The 21,760-nt window shown below is 41.8% G+C and overlaps 1 protein-coding gene across 1 annotated transcript in view; it reads left to right on the top strand.

The window, feature by feature from the left end:
* The window catches only part of LAMA3 (laminin subunit alpha 3), a 154,240-nt gene that overhangs the window by 93,012 nt on the left and 39,468 nt on the right, over positions 1–21,760 (top strand). Inside the window, exons 39-47 of the mRNA XM_081873595.1 lie at positions 150–251; positions 1,437–1,520; positions 3,094–3,324; positions 8,156–8,269; positions 10,601–10,710; positions 13,158–13,238; positions 15,295–15,401; positions 20,116–20,166; positions 21,265–21,416. Coding sequence (XP_081729721.1) covers positions 150–251; positions 1,437–1,520; positions 3,094–3,324; positions 8,156–8,269; positions 10,601–10,710; positions 13,158–13,238; positions 15,295–15,401; positions 20,116–20,166; positions 21,265–21,416 — 1,032 coding nt within the window. The remainder of the gene's footprint in view (positions 1–149; positions 252–1,436; positions 1,521–3,093; positions 3,325–8,155; positions 8,270–10,600; positions 10,711–13,157; positions 13,239–15,294; positions 15,402–20,115; positions 20,167–21,264; positions 21,417–21,760) is intronic.

The raw sequence follows: 21,760 nt of genomic DNA, 5'->3' as shown, positions 1-21,760 counted from the left end.
CTTCTGCACCTCCATTAATCCTGTGTTGGTAGCACTGGAAATGTTCTTCCAAGGGTCAAGGTTCTGAGATAAGTGTGCTCTGAATACTTAGAAACCATGTCATAAGTTCTCATAATAATTCTCACCATCTCTTTAAATATGTTGTTCAGCTTTCTACATATGGCGGCTACTTGAGCTATCAAGTTAAATCCTTTGGCTTGCCTAGCGAAGGCATGACTCTACTGGAAAAAAGCCCCGATGTGCAGCTTACTGTAAGTGAAAGTTGCCTGTGAAATCAAGAGTCTTCCTGTTAAACCATTTTTAAGGGTTGTTCTGCTTTGTTCAGGTGGCATTTTCTCCTCTCCTGCTTCTCCCTCTCCCTTTCCTGCTGCTGACTTTATACAGCCCCTGTTGGGAGAGGCGAAAGCCTGAAACGTGTTTATTTGAATGTGCCATCTTTATGACCACATGAGAATAAATCTGCTGGAAAGATAGCTTTAGCTTTAGCTGCAAGGAACTGGAAGATCACACATTAAAATAAACCTGGGATTTCCTGGTTTTGGTATTTACTATTTCTTGGAAGAAAAAGTTGAAACCAGTCGAGAATGAAATGTGTAAGCTTAAAGCCTGCTCCTAAACTTTCTCCAAGAACCGTCCTGGTCTGAATAGAGTTTTTACACTGTTTCTATTTTACAGCATTCTAAAATGATGCAATAAGCTAGCTAATCATTTATGAGATACCATACTGTAATTCCAGGGTGGGGAACTCATACAAATGCAGCTCTCTAGGCACAGGTCTGCTCTTTAAAGCATCATGTCTGAGTGCTTCTTTTCTTTTCTCTTTTCTTTTCTTTTCTTTTCTTTTCTGCCTCACTATTTCTCCCAGGAAAGCCTGCTCTTTAATGCTGAATTGGAACAAAGAGCAATTCAGGTTTCCCACAGATTGCCATTTGCTCCGATTCAGTGGTAAGAAGTGGATTTTTCCATAGGGCCAAAAAAAGGGATGGAAGCACCCAGACATGTAGCTTTAAAGCACAGACCTGTGCCTAGAAACATGGCACAAAAGGAAGTCTGGATGAGCACTGGGTCTCTCTAGCTGACCCTTGGGGTTCTCCTCAGGCCACACACCCTGGCTGGAATGTGTCCCTGAACTCTAATAATTCCTCCTGATGGCCTGGATGGAGGGTAGAGAGGAGTGGGTGTAGAAACTAGACTGCTATACAAAAGCAAGCTTGGCATTCATTGCTTCACTCACTTTTGCCCCTGGCAATGCCACCCTCAGCCTGAAAAAGGTTTTCCCCCACCACCACTACTATACTTTAATGTTAACTACATTTCTTTTTGTTGAGATCTAATAACAACTGAAATATCTCTCAACTAACGCAGTTCTGTAAAGCATGCTAATTCTGCACATTGAATATTATACTGATGTTTGGAATGGTAATGTTTTTGCACAGGGCCACCAAATGAAATTAATCTATGTGGATCCTAACAATCCTTTGCCCGACAAACAGTATTATGGATCAGTTCGGCTACTTGAGGTAAGACTCGTGGAATTCCCTTTCATAAATCACTAGCTGACATTTCTGCTTATTTTATAGCACAGCATCAGAAACAGTCTTGCTTCAAAGTACACTTTAAAGGCTGCAATTTTTAATACTTTTATGAGCAGGTAAAGACCACTGAACAAAATTTGCTTAGGAGTAACCATGCGTAGGATTGTTCTGTTGTTTCCTTCCTGTTGTAAACATTTGAAATTGAACAAATGTGAAGAAACTGTGTTGCAAGTGTATTCTAATCAGGAAAAGAAACCATACAACAAAGAGAATATCACTATGCATGCCAGGTGAAGCCTAGTTCTCCAATAAGGAACTGAGAATGTGAAGCATAAATGGTATATATTAAGTTGCTGTAGCCTGAGTTAAATCTTACGACTGGTGCTTACTTGAAGCATAGAGTTATGAGGGCATCATGCAGGCACTGGGAATGTGTGAGTTACAGTTGTGATTAATTCTAAGGTTCATTAGTTGTGGAAAGTGAGTGGTTTTTTGCTGTATATTTTCCTAACTTTTCCTTTGTATGAGACTGTTGAGCTTGGCGAGCCTGTATACTGGAGATGGTACAACCCACTTCCCAGAAATACTTCTCCAGTATTTATCTCTCTCTCTCTCAACTAAATTAAATACTTCCTGTTGTGCTGCACCTGGACTTCTCACAGCCCAAGGAAATATAACACTTTTGAAAAGCCAAACTCTGAAAAGGGCTTTGCCTCATTGTTGTCCAGAAATAGTGTCATTATTTACAGTGAAACAGCTGCTTGTTCCCGCAGTCTCAAAGTCAAGTTGGGTTCTTGTCAGGCTCATGCCTGAACTTGAAAAATAAAAGTACTTTTGAGTTATATTCTGCCTTCAATTACATATGTGCTTGCAAATGGTTTGAGGCCATTCCAAACAAATCACATTTTGATGCATGAGGTTTCCTCTCAGACATTTGTAGTCCAGCCTACAACAAACTCTGTCAATGAAGTGTGGATGGATGAATGTATTTCCGTCCCATGTCAGTTTCACATGATGTTTAAATATATATTTTTGAATGCGTTTTCTTATAGAATAGCACATTTATTAATGTATTTTCTCTCAAGTGTGGATTTCTAAATGTATTTTATTACAATGTATGCATATATGCAACTTGGTATGGTTGTTTTTTCTTTCAAAATTGGCACCCATTCATTGTTACTAATGAAACAGGAAATTTTCTGTGGAATAATTAAGCACTGGGAATTTTTTGCACAACCCCGTATCAAATGAAACCTTTTGTTCCTGTCCTAGTTGACTTTGTATGTTATTATTGTAATCTGCCCTTATATGTCTACTTCTGAGGCTGACCCTCATTTATTTTACTTTACTTTACATTGTCTCTTGCTTGGGTTTTCATTCTGCTAGTGTCCTTTTCCCTTAGGCTACCAGCACCCGTTGCTTCTTATAAAGCATGAACCTGTTTTATTAATATTATTATGTTTAATCTATATCCCTTTGCAAGTGCAGCAGTACTTTTACACTGAGTAGATTGCTAATTAAACTTTCTCCTAACTTTAATTATATATTGAATGTGCAGGGAAACTTCAGACATGCAAGCAGCAACAGCTTGGTATCTCGAGAGGAACTGATGATGGTCCTGTCTAGACTGGATGGATTACGAATCAGAGGACTTTACTTCACAGAATCTCAGCGGTTAACCTTGGGCGAGGTCGGTCTGGAAGAAGTCTCCAATGCAGGAAATGGCATGGTTGCTTTTGATGTAGAGACATGCTCCTGCCCTCCTGAATATATGGGTGAATCATGTCAGGTAGGAAATTGTCTTTGTTTCTGCTCTACATCATTCATGACACACGATAACAGTATTGATTTAGCTATAGCAACGAGAGAGTCTTATTCATTCATTCTTACTGATTACCTTAAAAGCGCAGGAGAGATGCGTTTCTGAACAATTATGTTCGATGGGACATTCCACCTTCATAGTGTAGTCCTCTTGTAGAAGTTGTACTTAATTCAGCTATTATATATTTATGGAGTTTTATAATTTATGGATTTCATTTTAATTCATTTGTGTGAACAAATAACTTCAAACATCCAAATGACAAAAATAGAACCAAGAAACGTTTAAAAGTAAAACCAATAAAATACAACCCAGTTTCTAAAGATGTGTGAAGCATAATATTTCAGCATTTCTTTAAAAATTCAGGCTGTGGGGGTTTTTTTTGGGGGGGGGAGGAATGGATTCACACATATCCTGAGACAACTAGCTAGTTCCTCAGTTGCCAATCAGCAGGAGTGGTCATGCAGTAGATATCTCCCACCCACTCTGCCAAGACATCATTGCCACCAGACATTCCTCTGATCACTATTCTTCCATATTATGCCCCAGAATGCTGTGTGACAGCTATTTTCAGAATTGTTCAGAAGTAAAGGAGAGGAAAAAATTGCCTAATACTTAAATTTTTAATCTGAAAATCTGGATTTGACTGGTTTGATCTTACATACAGGGTGGCCTGGGAGCCTGAACCCATCCTCAAACAACATATTCAGGTCTCCCAGAAACCCACTGATATTGGCATCTGTGGGAAGGAGGAGAAGGAGAAGGAATTGGAAGTAAGGAGAAATAGGTCTACGGCCATACTACCCTGAACACGCCCAATCTCGTCTGATCTCTGAAGCTAAGCAGGGTCAGGCCTGGTTAGTACTTGGATGGGAAGTAAAGAGAAATAGGAAGAAGGTAGACATGATTTTGGAGAGGTTTAAATCTCCATCTACTCCAGCTCCCTAGTGGGGATGCAAATTACCCCCTGTGGGCATCAGATTGATTATTTGATGAATGGGAATGGGGTGATAACTGATCTTTAGGTATTTTGGTTCTCTGTCTAAGCTTCTGCTCATAGGGGTGACCAAAGGCCTGTACCTTGATATCTGCACAGGAGAATGTGTTTTGACAGCTGCCATTTGTCATAGGAGAAAAGTTGTACCTACTAAGCTTCTGTCTTCTTCTGTGTTTTACTACCTCTAATAATGCTACTTGTTTGGTAATACTTCATTGATATGTTCATTGTGACTTTTCCAAGTAAATGCACTTGGATTGATGTGCAAGTCTCTCAATTTTATTCTCAGGTTACAATAATAACATAAAGCTTGCTTGTCATTTTTAAAAATACTTTCAGAGGCTTAAAAAAAATACACTTCACAGTCTGTTGTATGAAAAATGCAATCGATCAGCATGCCAAGGCTTGCATTTAATACACTAACTAAACTCTTCTCATTCCTGTTCCTACTCACCATGCGCAAAAATGCCTCTTTTGCTCCCTTTTCGTGGACTGATTAAAACATGTAGCCCAAAGGAAGGTATAGAACCACAGTACTCCATAAAATAGCTCACACACCCTGCATGTTTCCACAGAATTACTCAGCCCGTGATTTACAGTTCTAATCGTCTAGTACTGCCTGACTGTCTTAGGCAGGGAAAAGGTGATGCCTGCCACACCTTAATGCAGATATACGCTCATTTGCAGGAATTAGAAAGCGGTTCGTTAACCTCAAGTACTGCTATGTGTTGCACAACCTGACTCATGTATGAAGTTTTAAAGGAGGGGCATATCACAGCACACAGACTGAGTCAGAGAAGCTGAACAATAAGAGGGTAGTATAAGAAAAGGGCTGCATAGCAAAAAGAGCCTCCTTGCATGTGAGCAGCAAAGCCTTAAGCTAAGTAAAATGACGGCCGGAATGCAGAGGCCGGGCAACATTGGATGGCTGGTGTTGTGCATAGGCCTGAGGCACTGTTTGGTGCATGCTACACAACACAGGATAGCATTGCCTTATCTTCTTGGAGGAGGGCAGCAGCAGCAAAATCACTGGGATTTTAAACCAAGACAGGTAACGTGTGTTCTTTCTTTCCCTATCCCCCTGCTTTAAGGTGTTTTGTTTTGCTTTTTATAGCCCTGACATAAAAGTGTGTTATGCAGTATTTTGAGTGAAAACAACAACAAGCTGATCTCTTTATCCATTGGACTATATGGTCCAGAAGACCTGCTACAAAATGTTGCTGTTTGAGTCGTTAGCTGGACAGTGTGTTAACCATTTGTACTAGACTCTACTGGTGTACAAGGTCATAGAATGGGTAGAAAGGCTGTTTCATAGAATGGGTAGAAAGGCTGTTTCTAGCCAGTGTGGTGTAGTGGTTAAGAGCGGTAGTCTCGTAATCCTGGGGAACCGGGTTCGCGTCTCCGCTCCTCCACATGCAGCTGCTGGGTGACCTTGGGCCAGTCACACTTCTGTGAAGTCTCTCAGCCCCACTCACCTCACAGAGTGTTTGTTGTGGGGGAGGAAGGGAAAGGAGAATGTTAGCCGCTTTGAGACTCCTTAAAGGGAGTGAAAGGCGGGATATCAAATCCAAACTCTTCTTCTTCTTCTTCTTCTTTTTCTTTTTAAAATTGCAGTCCTTGTTTCAAACACAAAACTTAATGAACATTCAGATTTACTGTGGCTTTGAAATGTTGACTGCCAGAGTGGTATTGCCATGTGGCCAACAAAATATTTGCTCCCCATCCATTTGAACAAAGTGGACATATGAACAAAGTGGACAAATATGCATTTGTCAAAACTTACAGTGCACACTCCAGTGTCCTCCATGGAAGTATTATCTGCACAGGATATCTTATTTTCCTTCAAGGCAATTGAAAATGGAATTTGAGTGTGCAGGGAAACTACTATTGGAAGAACTTTTTAAAAAAATGTTACATGAGGAAGACAATGGCTAGCTTTAAACTGATTGTTTCATATGAACATCTCAAATAGTTCTCTTTAACTGATTTTTAATAATTGGGTCATAAGTAGCTTTATTTCAGCAAGCTGTTTTTGCAATAATCCATACTTTAAATGCCTGTACTGGTAGCTGCTGCAGGATAATTCCCTCTTGTGAACAGCATCAATTGTTGTTGTTTAAAAAAATTCTACTACAACCATTCACATAGACTTGTTAATTTGTAATGTGATTTATAATCTTCATTTTGTTTCTCCTCACAATAAACAAGTGAGGTTACTCATTATTTTTTCACACATAGGGAGTTTTGCCCAGCTCTAAACAATGTATTCATGAGAGAGATAGGACTTCAAGACAAGTTTCCCAGAACTACACCTAAGGGCTAAAACTTGACAACTCATTTCATTGTTTGTCCTTGACTTCTTTCTTTCTTTTACACAAATTGCCGCTGGGGTCAGAGGGAGGAAGCAATCTGGATCAGGACCCTAGCATGGGGTGGGGATTAATCCTTTGCTAATCCTTTGTCCTCTGCAGTCTCAGCCAGGAATAAGGTCTCATGCTAAAAGAAATGAATAGACACATGAAGCAGTTCCACACGATTGGGAAGTCTGAATGTGCAAGGTCTCTCGTCACGTGGAGCACCTAGGGATGTACATGCCCCTTTCAGACCTCAAACTTCATGTATGGAGGAAAAGGACAGGTCCAGAGGGGCATGGTGATATCTGGGGTGGGGCCATTGTATATGGTCCCTCTTCTCACTCCATTTGTTTAAGCACAGAGAGCATGCATACAGTACTGGGGTTGTCAAGATGCCCAAATCACAACTGGACTTCATAGAAGATTATAGGTTTTGAAGAGGGGATGGTTGAAGTGGTGGCCCAGAGATTATCAAAGGTTTTTTACAATCCCTTTTCATTGGTGAAAGCCACATTTTCAATTGATATGCTTTATTGAAACAGGACATGGCTTTTTGACAACTGTGTCTCTTTTCTTTTTAAAAAAATTATTATCCTGCTCCCCAAAATTCTGTCAGTTGACATTGATAGCGGAAGAGCAGCTTTACTTCTTAAATGCTTCTAGCTGATGAACATTCTTTTCATGCTTCACTTGTCTTTGGGACAAGCCTGTACATACAAATTGTGCTTCATATTAAAGAATGCCTCCCATTGCTTCAACATAATTTCATATACCCTCAGGTGAGGAAATCAGGATGAGGTTATTTTACAGCAAGTAGTTTTGAAAACTAAACTTTAAATTGGTTAAACGCTAATGAACAAACATAGTTCTACAGAAACCTATGGATCTAGAACAAAAACACCTTTAGCTGTATTTTAAATACTTTACTAAACTGGACTTATTCTGGAAACATTCTTCACAGGATATGAAATATGTCCAGCCAGAACAGCCTTCAGGGGTTTAGGTTGAGAGAATCCTTCTTGACAGATCTCAGAGCACTGATATATACAGCTACTTTTCAAAATGGTTGGGCAGTTTGTGGACTTTAGACATGGTTGACATTGACTGCATTTGATCATATCTCAGTATGACAAGTTATGAAGGAGCCTTTTGGTCTTACACAGAGACCCTTGGCTCACCCCTTCCTGAAAGTGAGCAAACAAGCCAAGAAGTCTTCCATTATGTATAGTTTCCTGCTGCGTCCAAACTGAAAAACTTTTGGCCATATGTCTTGGCTTACCAAACTGAGATGACTATTAGAATAAAACCTATTCCTCTTAATCATATAATAGGTATTCATATGACAGTATTTAGCAATTTAATTTCTTCTACCTTAAAATTTCACAGAACAACTCTTTTTAAAGGTATAAACGTATAGCCTTTAAAAAAAAGTCTCCTTTGTATGCAATAGGAATGCAGCCCAGGATTCTACCGTGAGAACAGTGGCCTATTAACAGGACGGTGTGTTCCTTGCAATTGTCATGGAAATGCGAATAGATGCCTGGATGGTTCTGGAATTTGTATTGTAAGTAATAATAGCAAAGATTGTTGAGATTTATCACTGCTGTTAGTTACTAACCACTGACGTACATAGTAGTTTTGCTCTGTCCAGTATTGCAGTAGATCCTAGGCCCTTCTGTCTAGTAGAGGGTAAAAAATTGTGTATGCAAAGCAATGCATATATTGAACCACTCCTCTGAAGTGAATGAGTTCTATGAGCACATGTGTAGTGAACTCATAAAGTGTAGTGATCTCATAAGGGTGTCTGCTTTGGTTTATTAGTACAACAACAACACCCCAAAGAATTGCATGGTACCTTAAAAACTAACAGGTGTATTATTGTGCAAGCTTTCATGGACTAGAATCAACTTAATCAGATGCGTGGAGTATTGTCCAGTAACACTCCACGCATCTGATGGAGTACACCCTCAACCACGAAATATTTACCATAATAAAATTGTTAGCCTTCAAGGTGCTGTATATCTATTTGTTGTTTTTCTCGTAAACATAGGTAAAATATCCATCATACAGTATGTGTAAGAATGCAAGTTGTTTACCTGGAATACAAATCTGTGTGTCACAATAATAAATGGTTCCATCTCTCTAATCATTTGAAAATGGCACCCAATCTTTTAAAAATGCAACCCATTTAGCAGTGCATTCCACTTGGAAACTTTAGTTCACTGATCCTATTTACCTGAACCGTGATTGTGGGTATGCTAGTATGATTATGCCAGCTGTTTGCTTTGCAGACTTTAAACACTCATTATAAAACTGCATTTTACAAAAAATACAGAATTGCTGCCATTTTTGTGTCTCCAGTTTTCCTGGTAATGTGTGGCTAATGTGTGATGTGATGCCACTGCACTGCAATTCCCACTACCATCTCAACTTGTTGGCTGTCTGAACCAGAGAGCGGAAAACATTTAGGACAGTAACCATGTCAAACATTGATAATAAGCTACACATTGATAGAAAGACTAGAAAGTGGTCGCAGCGTGTTTCTCTTGTAGCAACTAGTTCTGCCCAAATAGTGAAAGCTACAGAATGCATGTATAAGCATGTCAAGAGAAGGTAGTTCCGCACATTGGAAATGGACAGTTATAATGCAGACATAATTGATAAATGTCTGATTTCTGCAAACCCTTTTGGGTTAAACATAGGAATTGTTAGCCAAATCAGCATGTTCCAGGAGATGTATGAATCATAAGAAATTTTGATTAGAGAAATGGGGCAGGCTATGACAAGAAAACACACAGGCAGGAAAATCAAGAGAAGACAAGGTTTGCTTTTTCAGCCTTGCTACTGCTGTTTTAATAGCCATGCAAACTGTGTTATAGCTAGTGCCATATATTTGTTACTAATTAATGCAGCTTGCATTCTGTGTGCATAGGTGGTCTCGACTGTTTGATGACTATTGGTTCCAAATTCAAATTGAAAGATGGACACTTTCAATTCATTTTGCAGAGGAAATAGTTTTTCCAGGGTGCAGTTATGTGTCCCCATAAAGTAAAAAATGTCAATTCATTGGTGGCAGCTTGATGATCTGATCAGGTTTTGTTGCTCTGACAGGTAACATTATGCAACAGAATGAAAGAACAATGTCCCCCCTCTCTCCCCCCTCTCTCTTTCCCCTTTCCCCTGACCATAAGTTGTCCAGGACATTAGTATCTTATACCAAACATAAATGAACTGTGGAAAAAAACTGTATGAATTGAAAGTGGAGACGCTATATGTACTTTTCCTTTTTGATTTATTTATTTTGTAACACAATAAAATCTTCAATAAAAACTAATTTTAAGAAAAATTGTTGTACTTGTCCTGAGGCAATTGCCTCCCTGTATTAGTGTTGTTGTTCCAGTTGTGTTAGGAATGTTAAGTCCTATGCTAGGGCTGTGAGAAGTACCAAAAAAAAAAATCTTTTATTGGACCAGTCTACCTAGATTTGAGACTATATAAACTTGTTCAAACTAAAGGGCTAAACAGAAAAAAATGGGTAGCAGGATATTCATTTATAGAGAGACTCGAATAGATTGTGAAATGAATCCAAAGTTGCTCACAAGTATTTGCATCCCTTCCAACTAAGAGTCTGATTCTTGGATGTGTGGTTATTTAAACCAGTGATGTGTTAACCAGATGTGTGGATACTGTAATATTCTACCATCTCTGGCCCCAGCTGAGCAACTTTTCTATAATTCAAGAGAATGAAGACATTGTCAAAATCATATGTTTGTTCTTGTGGTAATATAATTGTGTGGAGGAAATGGCTTGGAACTGATCAACTCTAATTTTCTCCTGCTGATAATTGAATTGTTGTTAACTCTCTGGTTTTATATATTTGTACATATTTTAAAAGAATTGTCAGCATAATACTGCTGGCGAGAAGTGTGAACGCTGTAAAGAAGGCTACTTTGGAGATGCCACGCAAAGAACCTGCAGGGCTTGTCGCTGTCCTTTTACAAGCAGGTACTGTGGGGGCGTGGGGGAGGGATGCTAGGAAACGAGAGTTGTGTTTTTCTTGTGCTTGACACATTGACTGATTATTTGATTAATTTCTATACCACTTAATGTATTAAAAATATCTCTAAGCAGTGTACAGAACGCTGAAGCAACAACAGACAACTTAAACAACATATTACAAAAATACAGAGTTACATATAAAAATGTTACAGTAATACAAAGTTACTAATATATATAAGTAAAGGTAAAGGGACCCCGACCATTAGGTCCATTCGTGACTGACTCTGGGGTTGCGGCGCTCATCTCGCTTTATTGGCCGAGGGAGCCAATAATCTATTTATCTACTTGCACTTTGACGTGCTTTCAAACTGCTAGGTTGGCAGGAGCAGGGGACGAGCAACGGGAGCTCACCCCGTCGTGGGGATTCGAACCGCCGACCTTCTGACTGGCAAGTCCTAGGCTCTGTGCTTTAACCCACATCGCCACCCGCATCCCTTACTAATATATACGGTATACTACATCAATATTAATTCATCTATCTTCTGACACACCCTCCCTCTTAGGCTCTGGGTTCTTGCCCAGGATCCAAACAAACTTTCAGCTCACCCACAAAAGTCTCACAATAAAGATTTCATGGAAACAGCAGACATCACCCTAGTCTCTCACTCTAGATTTGCTTTTTATGGGCAGGCCCAAGGTGAATGGTACTTCCTCAGATTGCCCACAGCTGTGTCCCATTCAGCTGCACTCTCCACACCCAGTTCAGGTACAGCAGGTTAGTTGAGTGGTCCAGGGGGTCCAGAGGATGGAGAAAGGACCCCCCTCCACTGACAGCTCTTTCTTCACTCTTTGTCTTCTCCTTATCTTCCAGCTGCTTGACAAAGGTGTTGGACCATTCTGCCATGAAAAGAATTATGTCTGCTAAGTGTAGTTCTTTTTTGAATGCTTGAGGCTTCCTTGAGCATGTTATTCCTTAGTTATGGTGTATTTACCCATGTTAGTATGGTTCCCTAAAATTTGGCACCTGATCCTATGATAGGAGTTGAAAAAGCTACTACTGGGTATATGAATGGGGCAGATTGCAGCTGTCTGATCTTCTTGAAATACCACCATTTGCCAAAAGAATATAGGCGGGACAATTAATGACAACAGTGCAAAAACAGTTATATATGCCTGTGTGGACAGAGCACACTGCAGTGTATGATAGTGGCCTTTTGGGTTTGTTTTCATTTCAAGGGGTGATAGGAATTGATGAAGATTACATTGGACCTGACTCTTCAGAATGAGCTTGGCTAAAAATGTTTGGGGTCCTGTGAAATAGCAAGACCCTGTAGCACTTAAAATTAGGATAATTAATGGCCAAGGGCCTCAAACATTTGCCAGGTGCAAAAGCAGAGGTCAAGAGCCTTATGAAAGTAACTGATAAACTATAGATATACTATAGGTAGATGATAGATGAGGATGATAGATAGATAGATAGATGATAGATGATAGATAGATAGATAGATAGATAGATAGATATAGATGATAGATAGATAGATAGATAGATAGATAGATAGATAGAGAGATAGTTTACTTTAAGTACGTAGTTTTTTCCTCTGAAAACTCACAAATGGTTTCCCTCAGGAGTGTGTAGAAAGTGATTTTTTAAAAAGCAAATAATAGTGAATGTTTTGCATCCTGATCCTGGTGCCTATGTATGTGTTGCATAGTTGAATGGTGGGTGGGGGACCAAATTGTATCAAGATTCCCAAGGTGCAAGGATATTTTCTTGGGGGAAGGGAATTGAGAAACTACACACAGGAGAAGCAGATGTAATAGCACCACTGTCTGAGCAATTTGATGTAGTGGCAGATCTCCTGCTTCCTCTCATGCCCCTTTGTCACCAACAGGCACTGTTCTTGTGCAATGAGTGAGATCTAGTGAATTGCACAGGTGCCATCATACTACACATGCTCAGTTCACTGGGGTTACCAGCCACTATGAGCCTGATAAAGGGTGGGATGGGCTGGTAGCCTGGCATAAATGCCTTGATCTGCTATGTCGGTATAGACTAAATCTTGTGCAGAATTCAGAGTGAGTGAGTTGTCATAGAGATTGTCCATGGCAATGCATCACCAAATACAAAGATTTCTGTAGATAAAAATGCCTCACTTAGAATCCTCAAGGAAATGCAGTACATTTGTATTTGCTCAATAATAACACATCAATAGACGTCATTTTTATTCCCTATTTCCTTTTTTAAGGATTTGGTTGTTTGCATTGTTAAGCAGAACAAACTGTTCTCAGAAGGTCTAGGCAGATAGGCAGCAATACACCTGGACTCTCAATGCTATTTGATATTTTGGCAGCAATTTAAATCTCAGCTTCTTGCAAAATATTGAAACCTGTCTAAATATGCCTGAAGTGTAAAACGTATTTTATATGTATTGTCTTTCTGTTCCTCCCCCCAGTTTTGCTAATGGATGCGTGGAAAATGGTGGAGAAATTCAGTGTTTCTGCAAAGAAGGTTATACTGGAATGCACTGTGAAAGGTGATTGTTTGTCTCAATATGGGTTTTCTAATTAAAAAGTGGCACATTGCAAAATATTAGTCTACACATCATGCTAAGCCAAACCATGGTTTAGCACAAACATATAAGCATGCAGGCTACTGAAGACAGGAGTGTGGTTGCTTCACTTCCTTGTCCCCTATTTTATGGCTCTGGCATGAGCTAAACCATGACCTGGCTCAGCATGTTGTCCAAATCCAGGCTTATGATTGAGCACTCTCCAGATTAACTGTGAGCCATCAACCTAGAACATGCCTTGGTTATAGCTTGTGGTTAGTGTGCAGAAAGCTAACTCACATGCCCAGGTTCAAGCAACACACCAAGCCAAGGTGTGGCTTAGCTCAATACAAGTCTGCAGCATAATAACCAGGGAGCAGCAAAGCAGCTACGGTCTTCTTTCCAGAAGACCCCACACATGGATGTTTGCACCAAGCCATGGTCTGGCTCCGCACGACAAGCGTATCAACCCATTGTGTATTCTAAGGGTGTGCCATATTAACATACTTGGTCTACAGTCCAAGGCGCTGTGGGGTTTGAAAGCACACAGAAAGCTTTCTGCAGATACAACCTGCTGCATTCAATTCAGTGTTTTTGGAAGTCTGCACGTTCTGCTGGGATTGTGCACACTGTTCTTGGTTTTGACGTGAATTACGCAGATCTCCTATTGTACATGAGAGCCCTTGTATGCACTTTGGAGAATTTGGATCTGAGCAGCAGTGTGAAATACAAGTGCAGTCCAAAGAAATTTTTAACTCTGCTAAAATTTTACTAATTTCAAAGGAGAGTACACTTCCCCACCCCTCTGGATTGAACCCTATATGTAATAATATGTTGGACAGCTCACTAAAGCATAGTTAAGCCTGACAAGAATTAACCTAGGTGCACTTCAAGCAGCTGCAAAAAGGATGCCTTAACTGTACAGTAGTTTGTTGTTTTGTCCAAACTGGCATGTAGTGGGTACTATTAAATGTGGTTCATTTTGAAAGAAGCCAACTTGAAATCAGCTTTGAATTTCAAAGGTAGGAATTGTTGGCCAAGCCAATGCAGTAAAAAAAGTTGGGTACTGTCACTTTAGCCTTGTCCACACTTCCACTTGCCCCATGCCTAGAAAGCATGGGTACAAGAGGTTTTGCAGGCTTCCCCCTTCCCCCGCTTCTTTCCCAGGCAAAGCCTACTCTTTAGTGCTCAGTTGGAGCAAACATCAATCTGGAGAAAACCCAAATTGCTGTTTGCTCCACTTGAGCACTAAAGAGTTGTTTGGGGAAATCAGTAGGAGAAGAGGAAGTGTGCCTAAGCCCTTTGCACTGTGTTCCTCTTAATTTAGACTTTTTGAAACATCATCTCTGTTGGATGATTTCTTTTCTCCCTAATCCTGGCTTGCATAACTTTGAATTAAATTCTCTTTCTTTATGTTAATAATGACAACATAATTGAATTTCATGACCACATATTAATTTTCTTTAAGATTCCAGGAGTCCTGAATTACATGTCCAGACAATGAGGAGCAACCTACAACTCTGGCTGGACTAACTGGTCCTTTGCCTCGTAGGACAATAGTCTTCAACCTTTTCATATCCACGAGCCATTTTTAACCTAAACATGCATTTGAGGACCCATTTATTAACCTTTTAACATATATTTGGGTGGTGGGAGTGCTGTAGTTGCGATCTACATTGAATCAGACCATGACCCACGAGTGAGTCCTAACCCACCAATTGAAGGCCAGTGTCATAGGAGATTTGAAAGAAACAAGATACAGCCAAGTTTTCCAGGGTTTGCTTTTTTTTTTTTTTTTGGTCAACAGTTGGATTTGCTTTCTGCAGTCTTTCAGATGTTACAGCTAACCCCAAATGCTTGATGTGATGTGTTAAGAATTTTTGTGTCTGAAAATTTTGTCAGAATAGGCAATTACAAGTTAAATCTAATAAAATGGCTAGATTTCATGACTGGATTTTGTGCAAACCATAATGCCAGCAGAAGATGTTCCAATCTGAGTAAAAATGTATTAATTGCAAATTGTGTTTTTTCCCCTGTGTAGCTGTGCTCCTGGTTATTTTGGAAACCCACTCAAATATGGAGGTTACTGTCAAAAGTGCAACTGCCCTGATAATGGTCAGCTCATGACCTGTGAGCGCCTGACTGGGGGTATGTAGAATTGTATAGCTATTCTTAGTGACTGTATTCCATTGAACTGTACAACACAAAGGAAATTGTGTGGACTCTGGACTGCCGCTGCCAGTCAGCGTAAACAATAATGAGCTAGTTAAACTGATAGTCTGGCTCAGTATAAGGCAGCTTTCTATGTTCCTATGCTGGAGCCAGGAAAGTTTTGCTGCTCAGGCAAGTTTCCAATCCAAACAGGAAGCTCTACCTGTTCAGGAGCACCCAGCAACCAACCTGGTTGGCAGAGCCTGGAGAGTGTTCCAAGCTGCAGTCTGGTAGCAGCTACACAAGGTCCTAGCTCTAGCCCAGGTAGCTTTTGGCATAAATGCAATTCATTTATTCTTAATATGAATCGACTGAAATGCTTTCTTTCTCAAACGTAATGTTAACTATCTTCCATTATGCAAAAGCTCCTTCACTAGAGTTGTGTTATTGGTGGATATATTCTGCAGAAAATATGTTGCCTTGCTGAAATTAAAGGTTGGCAGGACAAGTTTGATCTTGACTCAGAATGCAGTTTTATTTCAAGTTTTGAACTGCTTTTTCCACATCAGCAGCAGTATCACCTGTAATCAGCAGACCAGTGATTTTAGTAGGTTCAGACATTATTGCGGTCTTCCACTAGATTACTGAAGCATTTAATTGCATCATCACGGACTGTCCTTAATGCTGCACAGGCTGTAATAAAAGTTGCATTAAAGGAAGGTGCCAATTAAATATATCATGCAATATGTATACAGGGGATTTCTACGTGTGGTGGACAATGGTTAAATGTGAAAGATTACATCCCCCTTCAGTTTTTCCAATTTGAGCTTCTAGCTTCATATTTTCTTAGCCTGAACAGTTGCTTTCGATTCACACAGTAGCTGACAGACAATCCACTGAGAGGCTGAATTCATCTGGCCATGATAGCAGACACATGAATGTTCTGTAAAAAGCCTTTTGTTCCATGTAGCTCAGGCTCAGTCCATTTTAAGTATTCTAATCCAGTGTGTTCATAGTATGGGCTAAACACAACCTGGAATCTCCGCCAAGCCATGGAATGTGAGAATAAGGGCTTGTTTTGAGGTTACTTATAGTGGTTTGAGAACTACTGGAGTCTGGGGTCACATAAGCAGCAGTCTGTACCATACCATGGCTCCTTCAAATGCCAGCATCAATCCTTCAGAGGACCAGAGCAGAATTGGCATGGTCTGGACCCATGTCATGGACCCATGCTATGCAACCTTTGATTTCATTGTTGATCAGTATGGGAAAGAGCCAAATGCTGCAGAAGGAACTACTTATTTAATGTTTAGAGATTTTTTTGTCATTTGTGGATTCCAAAACTTTATTTGGGTTTGGAATAAATGTGTAAAATTTCAGCATGAAGTATGATCCTGGCCTGACCCAAGGGTGATTTATCCTTACAAAGGACTTATCCACACTTCCTCTTGTCCTGCTGCTTCCCCCTGGAGAAAACAGCTAATTAGCACTTGATTGGAGCAAATGGCAATTGGAGCTTTCTCTGGATTGACGTTTGCTCCGATTTAGCACCAAAGAGTGGGGTTTTCCTGGGAAAAGTGGGGCAAGCTGAGACCTCTGCTTAGAATGTGCAGGTCAAATGGAAACATGCTTGAACCTGTGATTTTGAGGCACAGGACAAGTGGAAATTTGGACAGGCCTAAAGATTAATTCTTGGGCCTCAGGGTTTTCCACTGCAGACTTTCAAGGCTCATTTACATTTTTATTGTGAAATTATGAGCCTTACAGTCACTTTAACCGTTGTTCTCTTTACATGTTCAAGAGCTAAATCAGGGTCAAAGTTAGTTAAATAGCAAGTTCAAGGGCTCTTGACTGGTCTCATTTTATCATTGTGTAAGTGAACAACAGCGGGGTTATTGCCTCTGGCAGTTGTTGCAGAAGCAGACTTCAGAATGGCTTAAGATATAGCATGGCATTTTTGTTCATGTCAATGGAAGTTGTTATTTAAAGAGAACCAGTCTGTAACAATAACCCTGAGAACACCAATGACTCTGAGTAGTGTGAACTTGCTTTCCAATGTCAAGCTATTATTCAGTTTGGACAGCCTGAGACCTTTTTTCTAACCACAACTAGCAAGATGTTCAGAAAGCCCATGGGGCTGGGGGAATGCAAAATCCACAGTCAGTGAGTGAGCAAGATTTCAAGTTCTCCAGAATTCTTCATCAGGCTGGAAGTTCAGCTAAGTAGAGGGTGGGTAGGGCAGAGCCCGGAAGATGTCCCAAGTTGCAGTCTGATAGCTCACCATATAGAGCACCTGCACAAGTTCCTAGTTCCAGCCTAGGTAACTTTTGGCATAGATGCAAGATATTCATCCTTAATGTGAATTTACTGAGATTACCGTATTTTTCGCTCTATTGGACGCAGTTTTTCCCCTCCAAAAATTGAGGGGAAGTGTGTGTGCGTCCTATGGAGCGAATGCAGGCTTGTGCCATAGCCGCGTGCAACCCCTCCGGCAGGGAGAGGCGGCACGGGGCTATGGCTTCTTTAGCCCTGTGCAGCGTCTCCTGGCAAGGAGAGGCAGCACGGGGCTAAAGGGGAAGCCAAAACAGCGAGCGGGATCCATCCTGCTCGCTGCCTTGCCTTCTTCCTTAGCTGCGCGCAACCTCTCCGCAAGGAGAGGCTGCACGGGGCTATGGCTTCTTTAGCCCTGTGCAGCGTCTCCCGGCAAGGAGAGGCTGCATGGGACTAGAGGGGAAGCCAAAACAGCGAGCGGGATCCATCCTTGCCTTCCATCCCGCTCGCTGCCTTGCCTTCTTCCATAGCTGCGTGCAACCCCTCCGCAAGGAGAGGCTGCATGGGGCTATGGATTCTTTAGCCCTACGCAGCGTCTCCCGGCAAGGAGAGGCTGCACGGGGCTAAAGGGGAAGCCAAAACAGCGAGCGGGATCCATCCTGCTCGCTGCCTTGCCTTCTTCCTTAGCTGCGCGCAACCTCTCCACAAGGAGAGGCTGCACAGGGCTATGGCTTCTTTAGCCCTGTGCAGCGTCTCCCGGCAAGGAGAGGCTGCATGGGACTAGAGGGGAAGCCAAAACAGCGAGCGGGATCCATCCTTGCCTTCCACCCCGCTCGCTGCCTTGCCTTCTTCCATAGCTGCGTGCAACCCCTCCGCAAGGAGAGGCTGCATGGGGCTATGGATTCTTTAGCCCTGCGCAGCGTCTCCCGGCAAGGAGAGGCTGCATGGGGCTAAAGGGGAAGCCAAAACAGCGAGCGGGATCCATCCCGCTCGCTGCCTTGGCTTGTTCCATAGCTGCGCGCAACCCTTCTGGCAGGGAGAGGTTGTGTGCAGCCTGTACACTGCTCTTTGGGGCTGGGGGGGGGAAATATTTTTTTTCTTGATTCCCCCCCCCCCTAAAAACTGGGTGCGCCCTATGGTCCGGTGTGCCCTATGGTGCGAAAAATACAGTATCTGTATTTAGCCACAGCCTTAAAATAAAAACAAAATAAAAAAATTTTTTCCTTCCAGTAGCACCTTAAAGACCAACTAAGTTAGTTCTTGGTATGAGCTTTCGTGTGCATGCACACTTCTTCAGATACACTGAAACAGAAGTCACCAGACCCTTCTATATAGTGAGAAGGTGGGGAGGGGTATTACTCAGAAGGGTGGTGGGATTGGGTGATTGGCAGATAGCTGTGATGAGCCTGTTGACGACTCTTAACGACTGCAATAGGTCTTACAGGAAAAAGCAAGGGGTGAGAAGGTGAAAAATGGCTTTGTCATGTATAATGAGATAAGAATCCAATGTCTTTGTTCAGACCAGGTCTCTCCATGGACTATTGCAGTCTTGATTTTGACTATGGCAGACCAACACGGCTACCTATCTGTAACCTTAAAATAAAGATACAGACTCACTTGGATTAAGTTGTTGGATTAGATGCTGTGCAGGTTTCAGGTTGCACCCAGGACTGTTGGGACAAAGGCACACACAATGATTGATTCCCCAGTTAACCATGATTGGTAAAGGTAAAGGGCCCCCTGACTGTTAAGTCCAGTCACAGATGACTCTGGGGTTGCAGCGCTCGTCTCGCTTTACTAGCTGAGAGAGCCGGCGTTTGTCTGCAGACAGCTTTCCAGGTCATGTGGCCAGCATGACTAAGCCACTTCTGGTAAACCAGAGCAGCGCACAGAAACGCTGTTTACCTTCCCGCTGGAGTGGTACCTATTTATCTACTTGCACTTTGACATGCTTTCGAACTGCTAGGTTGGCAGGAGCAGGGACTGAGCAATGGGAGCTCACCCCGTTGCGGAGATTCGAACCGCCAACCTTCTGATCTGCAAGCCCTAGGCTCTGTGGTTTAGACCACAGTGCCACCCGCGTTCCGTTTTGTCTCTAGCCTTAAGTAAAACACATAAGCTCCTTGTTAGGTAGGCAACAGAACTGAAGAGAAGTAGAGATTAATTTCAGATGATGTCCTAGATAGAAAAAAGAACAAAGGAAGCCAAATTGAGTAGCATTCTCTGGTACCTGCTGGAAAAGTAACTCTTGAAAAGACAAGTTCCATCTTCCAGTAGTAGAAAACCTGCTAAGAGTTATGGTTAGTTTTCAGTGAATAAAGAGAGCATCCATTATATAGCGGTATCAGTTTTCTGAATGCAATTTCAAAATCTCATGTCTGATATCAGTGTTGTATTATCATGTGATTCTAATTTGCTTCTTTTGCCCCCTAACCTCCAGAATGCATAAGCCAAGAACCAAAAGATATAGATCCTCAAGAAGATTGCGACTGTAAGTAATAACGCATGAGCAGTCTGGATGCTTGCTTATAGGGCTTCATTAAAGAGTCACCATTGTTTTAAATGGGAGACTGCAAAGGTCAACACATGCTTTGACAGTGAACTTATTCAGAAATGCTTACACGGGGTGGGGAACCCCTTGAGTGATATTCAGCCCACAGTGCACTCAAAGCTGTCTTGCAGCCCCTTCTCCTTTTATCTGCTATGAAGTGAGTTTTTAAAGAAGCCTTCATTCCTGCTGCGTCCTGTGCTAACCAAGGACACCAAATGAGCTAGAGGAGGAGAGACTCTGTGCTTCTGCTCTCCCCCTTTCCCTCTTTGTTGATTACAAAGGGCTAGTGCCTACTTTTTCACTGTGACTCCCCCCGCCCCCTGTGACCGTCCTTAGTTCCCTTTGTATCCAGAATGAAAGACCTCCACAGGGAAGACTTCCCATTAGGACTGGGAGGTAGGAAGCATAGGGGGGGTGGGAAGGAGCAGATCAGCTCCCCCCCCCCCGATTGCAAAGGGGATTCAGCATCTGCTTTGTTTGGATGGTGGTGGTGGTAGGAGGAGTGGAGAAGGTTGTAGATGGATGAGTGTTGGAGTGTAGCTGTGGATGGTGTCTGTGTTGTTGGACGTCTGTGTGTGGTATGCATGTGTGTATGGGGGTACATTGAACTCCTTGGGGTTGGGATATAAATGCAATAAATAAGTGTGTATGTGTAGGAGAGAGAGAGAACATATCGGAGTGATGATGATCTTCAGAGAGTGTGTTTATAGTGCCACTGGCCCCACCCACCACCAGTGCACTTTTCCTGACAGACTACCTCTGAGAGAATGCAGCTCTTGAGGTAAAGAAAAGGTTCTCCTCTATCCTACTCTTAAGGAAAATTGACAGGGAGTAACTCTAAAATAAGTCAAGACATACTAGGGAGGGCCTCAGGATTTGGTTACTGCCTTAAATGCACTTGAGCTTCCCCTGCCTTTTTTTGTTCATTTATAGCAGTAGATGACAGTTTGTGGAAAGATGTTATTTTGGTGCTGTCATCCTCTGCCCATGCAGCAAACTAACACTTTGCACTGTTTGGATGTGCTCTTTTCCATTCAGCCTGTGATAGCTGTGTAATTACTTTGCTGAAGGATTTGAGTACAATGGGGGACGAGCTCCGTCTGATTAAGTCTCAGATGCAAAACGTCAATGCCAGTGCCCACACATTGGGGCAGATGAAGCATCTGGAAGACCGCATCAAGGAACTGAAGGTAATGTTGAAAAGCTGGCATTTCCTTACGGGGCTGAGAGAAGAAATAAAGAAATAGGTTTCAAATTAACTACACAATGTGATGACCTTTAGAAGCAGCTGGGCAAGATCCACTTGTCTGTGACGTGATCCCATGTGGCCAAGGTTGGACTGATGGAGCCAGTTGCATGGTCCTTTCCTGTGCCGGTTCTTTGGGAAATACCATGGCAGCCCAGTCCACATCGTCCTTGGGGTTCCCTTATTGTAAAATTCAGTTAGTCACAGCATAGCTCAGTCTTCCCCAGACAGTGGCCTGAGGTGATGTGATGGGAATTGTAGTCCAACAAGTTCTGGAGGGCAGGAGGT

The sequence above is a fragment of the Podarcis erhardii genome (genome assembly GCF_964252035.2).
Source record: "Podarcis erhardii genome assembly, chromosome: 8".
Lineage (NCBI taxonomy): Eukaryota > Metazoa > Chordata > Lepidosauria > Squamata > Lacertidae > Podarcis > Podarcis erhardii.
Note: the sequence above shows the minus strand (reverse complement) of the source record. Positions and strands in the feature narration are given on the sequence as shown.